We start from the raw sequence: 3,606 nt of genomic DNA, 5'->3' as shown, positions 1-3,606 counted from the left end.
TTTTAGAGATGTTAAAGATTGAAAGAGGTCAACATGTTCAGGTCAAACATTTACACTCAAATTTTACGGTGATGTTAAAGATAGGGCCTATACTGTGATCAGCTGGTATTTCACTAAATATCCCCACAATATGACCAGCACACAAAAAATATCTTTCTACTGAAATCAGAAAAGTCAGGTTTATTCTTTGATTGTTATTAATTGAACAGATTCTGATATTGCTGTCCTTTTTCAAAAACCTGGATAAGAAGACTGTTGACTCTCTAGGAGTCTGGCTCGGTCAATAATTACACCACTGGTAAATAAAGAGGACTCCGTGTTAAGCTCTCACTGGCCTTTGCACTGGACTGAAAACTCAGAATCTACCCCAACAGATCAGGAGGAGTAGACAGAGGGGGAGCAAGAGATATAAATGTGTTCACAGGGGCCACCATGAAAAGGCTTTAAGTTAAAGTCCCCAGAATCTGATATTGTGCAGTGGATGATTCCAGCTAATTCAATAGACTATATTTTATATTTTTAAAATTCTTAATTTAAATATAAATTAAGATGAAAGTAAACTTTTTCACAGAGTATACTTCAACATACAGTATCATTACAGGAAACGCACATGTAAATAATGAATAATGGTTGAATTCCATTAAGCTGCTTTTGTTCACGCTGGATCTTACACTGTCATGGCGGACACCTGTGCTTTTCCTACTAATGCCAAAAATTCACTTTTTAAAAAGCAATTTGTGCTAATTTAATCAAACAGGTTTATTTACAAACTACAATAAACAAAAATTAAAGGAGTTAAAGTTGTTTTTAAGGATAAAAAAACAGCATTAGCTTCTATGTTGAAAATTTGTGGTGAAAAATGTTTAACAAATGACAAAATACCATTTATCATGAAGTAAATCTGCAGATGCTGGGGGCACCTTCAGGTACCCGACTGTCTCATTCTGTCTGGTCTAGCATCACTCTCACTCTCTCTGAACCTCCCATCTCCTGTTATGGTCCATCCCTGGTCCTCTGCTTCACTCTCCTCTTCCTCTTCTGTCTCTGTGCTGCATCATGGCTGCCTCCTGCCCCACCACCCCCGCCATTTTCCCTACTTTCAGATTGTCTGACGGATGGAGTGACGGCGGGCCGCTGGAGCATCCCGCACCCAGCCTGCCCATCACGTCTCCCACTCTTTTCTGATTGACGCACCACTGTGTTTGCGCTCGGCCCACCCAGTGCTGCTGCTGAAGCTGCGGCGGATCCCCCTCTCTTTCTCCGGCGGATTCTCCATGTATGGATGCGCTAAGGGAAGAGATGCTGTAGATTGACCAAAGACAGAGAGAGAGAGCCCAGAGATACAGGCTGGTGAGGGGATTCAAGAAAAAGGCACCGGAGGATCCCGGCGCTGTTTTTAATGGGCAGGGGATTCACCCTCTGCGGTCGTCGATTCTGAGTTTCTGAGGTAAGACTAGACTCTTCTCAGATGTTTTTCAAGGCACATCGTCGCCACTAAAGGGTGTCACGCGTTGGTGAGGACAGTAACTGAGATTTGGAGGCCTTTTGTACATTAGGGGCGATAAATAAAGACGCTGCGCCAGGATGTCTGTCCTCTGCTGTCAGCAATTGTATTTTAAAAACAGCACTGGCACCATTATTCAAGAGAGACATTTCAGGTCAAAAGTGTCATTTGAGCTGTAATAATTTGAGCAGACCTCTCTGACGCAGTGGTATATGATTTGGTTGGTGTTTGTGCGGTTTCTGTTTACGCGGCCTGTTTTTGAGGTGCGGCAGAAGAAGTAAGATGGAGGACACGATATTTATTTACATACGTATAAACATTTGCTGTCTTTACCGCAAATGTATCCTTAAATCTTGTGAGAATTTGTTGCAGGCCAGCCAATTGCTTACCTTTAAGCTGTTCAGGAGGAGAAATGTTATTTTTCATCGGTTGTGGTCAGGAAGATCGATCGAAGCCTAAAGTATCTGGTCATAAACAGAGAAAACCTTTAAGGCTTTCAACGTAAAGCAACTGGAGATAAGTGGAATTACTGCTGTGAAGATGCTGTGAAAACGCCACAGTTAATTGTAATCAATTGAGGAATGTGTTATTTTCTTTGGCGCGAAGCAGAGAAGAGAGTTTCACCACAAGGTCTTCAGCACTGATGGATGAGGCGAGGGGATGATGCTCGAAGAATAAGCAGCCATCTTACTGTAGGAGGGATGCTGATGATCTTTCTGCCAAATGATGACCCAGCCATTTAGTCAGCCCTAGTTTTAGGTGCTGTGTTTTAATGCCTGAAGCCAAACTGACTGAGGAGGATATGCCTTGGCCAGCTGCCCCTAATGTTTAAATGTAATAACAATAACAAGCCACTGAAATTCAAATTCATTCTCTATTTTTAGGTGTTTAACAATATTCAGTTAATGCTTCACAACAAAGGTTGATCTCTACCCTGCATGTCTACTTCTGTTGCTAATAAATCCAGTAAATCCCTCTCATCACCTGTGCAGGTGCCAGGTGTGTGTTTGTGTACAGGTCTCCAGCTCTTCCACTCACTCACACCTGCGTCATGGCGGGGGCTTCGGTAAAGGTGGCCGTGAGGGTCCGACCCTTCAACTCCAGAGAGGTTGGAAAGGAGAGTAAATGCATCATTCAGATGTCAGGAAACACTACAAGTGAGTGCAACTTCAAGTGTTTTACAGTGTATCGGGAGTTGACTTGACTGCAGAACTGTTTGAGATGATATGGCAAGTAGTAAAAATTGAATATTGATGACAGAGAGCTTACCAAGAAGACACAAATAGAATAGATTCTTGGCTGGACTGGCAGACAGGGGCCTGAGAGTTTAGGGGACCCATGGGCCTGTGCCTCTGTATAAAGCGTTATATTTCTAGTTTGAAAGTCACAGAGCTCAGTCAAAAGACACAAAAGATGGTGGAGGGGTGGGGGGCTTTTCAAATGTTTGTGCCCAGGGGCCCACTGTCTCACGATCTGACCATCAATAGATCCTAAGTAGATCTCAAGCACTGACGCTACTGACAACCTGCTAAAAGATCCTTAGCCAGATAATTTTCCACTGTACTACGTTCACAGGAATAACTACAGTAGCTGTAACTTTAAAGCATGTATCTCGTGTTTAGAGTGTGAAACTCAGAAATGCATTGTTGTTGATATTCCTGTGACCTACACTGAGACAAGTGTAGCACCTCAGTTATTTGTCTGGTTTGCCGTCCAGTAACGAGAGAGTGGGCAGGGAGGGCTGCAGCATCTTGGCAGCTATAGGGAAGCAAACAAAAGCTTCAGTCAGGCCTGAAGCCTGTGTAGGATGCATCGACCGCCATGCATCTCCTTTCTCGTTACACGAGCTGCAGCGACCAAAAGGACCTTGTTGTTCTGGTTGAGGCAGGACACGGGATCAGCCAACGCATGTGTGTGTGTGTGTGTGTGTGTGTGTGTGTGTGTGTGTGTGTTCGTGCCCTGTGTGCCTGTCAGTGTTTTTCATGACCTCATTAGAGCCAGATATTCAAGAATTCAGTATTTCAACTCATTAACTTCACTTACTGTGAATGCACATGCACACAGCTGTCTCGTCTTATATTACTCTTCACTGCAGCCACGCT

General features: G+C 43.6%; 2 protein-coding genes across 8 annotated transcripts in view; one reads left to right on the top strand and one right to left on the bottom strand.

The window, feature by feature from the left end:
- The window catches only part of agxtb (alanine--glyoxylate and serine--pyruvate aminotransferase b), a 5,856-nt gene extending 4,791 nt beyond the window's left edge, over window positions 1-1,065 (bottom strand). For both annotated transcript variants that reach the window (XM_020595948.1, XM_020595949.1), the window contains exon 1: window positions 883-1,065. In XM_020595948.1, the coding sequence (XP_020451604.1) occupies window positions 883-892 (10 nt within the window). In that variant the 5' untranslated portion in view covers window positions 893-1,065. The remainder of the gene's footprint in view (window positions 1-882) is intronic.
- An 8-nt stretch (window positions 1,066-1,073) lies between these two features.
- The window catches only part of kif1ab (kinesin family member 1Ab), a 22,664-nt gene continuing 20,131 nt past the window's right edge, over window positions 1,074-3,606 (top strand). For 4 of the 6 annotated variants that reach the window (XM_020595942.1, XM_020595943.1, XM_020595941.1 and 1 more), the window contains exons 1-2: window positions 1,074-1,447; window positions 2,497-2,661. In XM_020595942.1, coding sequence (XP_020451598.1) covers window positions 2,556-2,661 — 106 coding nt within the window. In that variant the 5' untranslated portion in view covers window positions 1,074-1,447; window positions 2,497-2,555. The remainder of the gene's footprint in view (window positions 1,448-2,496; window positions 2,662-3,606) is intronic. The other 2 variants (XM_020595946.1, XM_020595945.1) reach the window with 1 other exon arrangement.

Source organism: Monopterus albus, unplaced genomic scaffold (genome assembly GCF_001952655.1).
Source record: "Monopterus albus unplaced genomic scaffold, M_albus_1.0 scaffold28.1, whole genome shotgun sequence".
NCBI lineage: Eukaryota > Metazoa > Chordata > Actinopteri > Synbranchiformes > Synbranchidae > Monopterus > Monopterus albus.
This window is presented reverse-complemented; position numbering and strand designations above follow the sequence as displayed.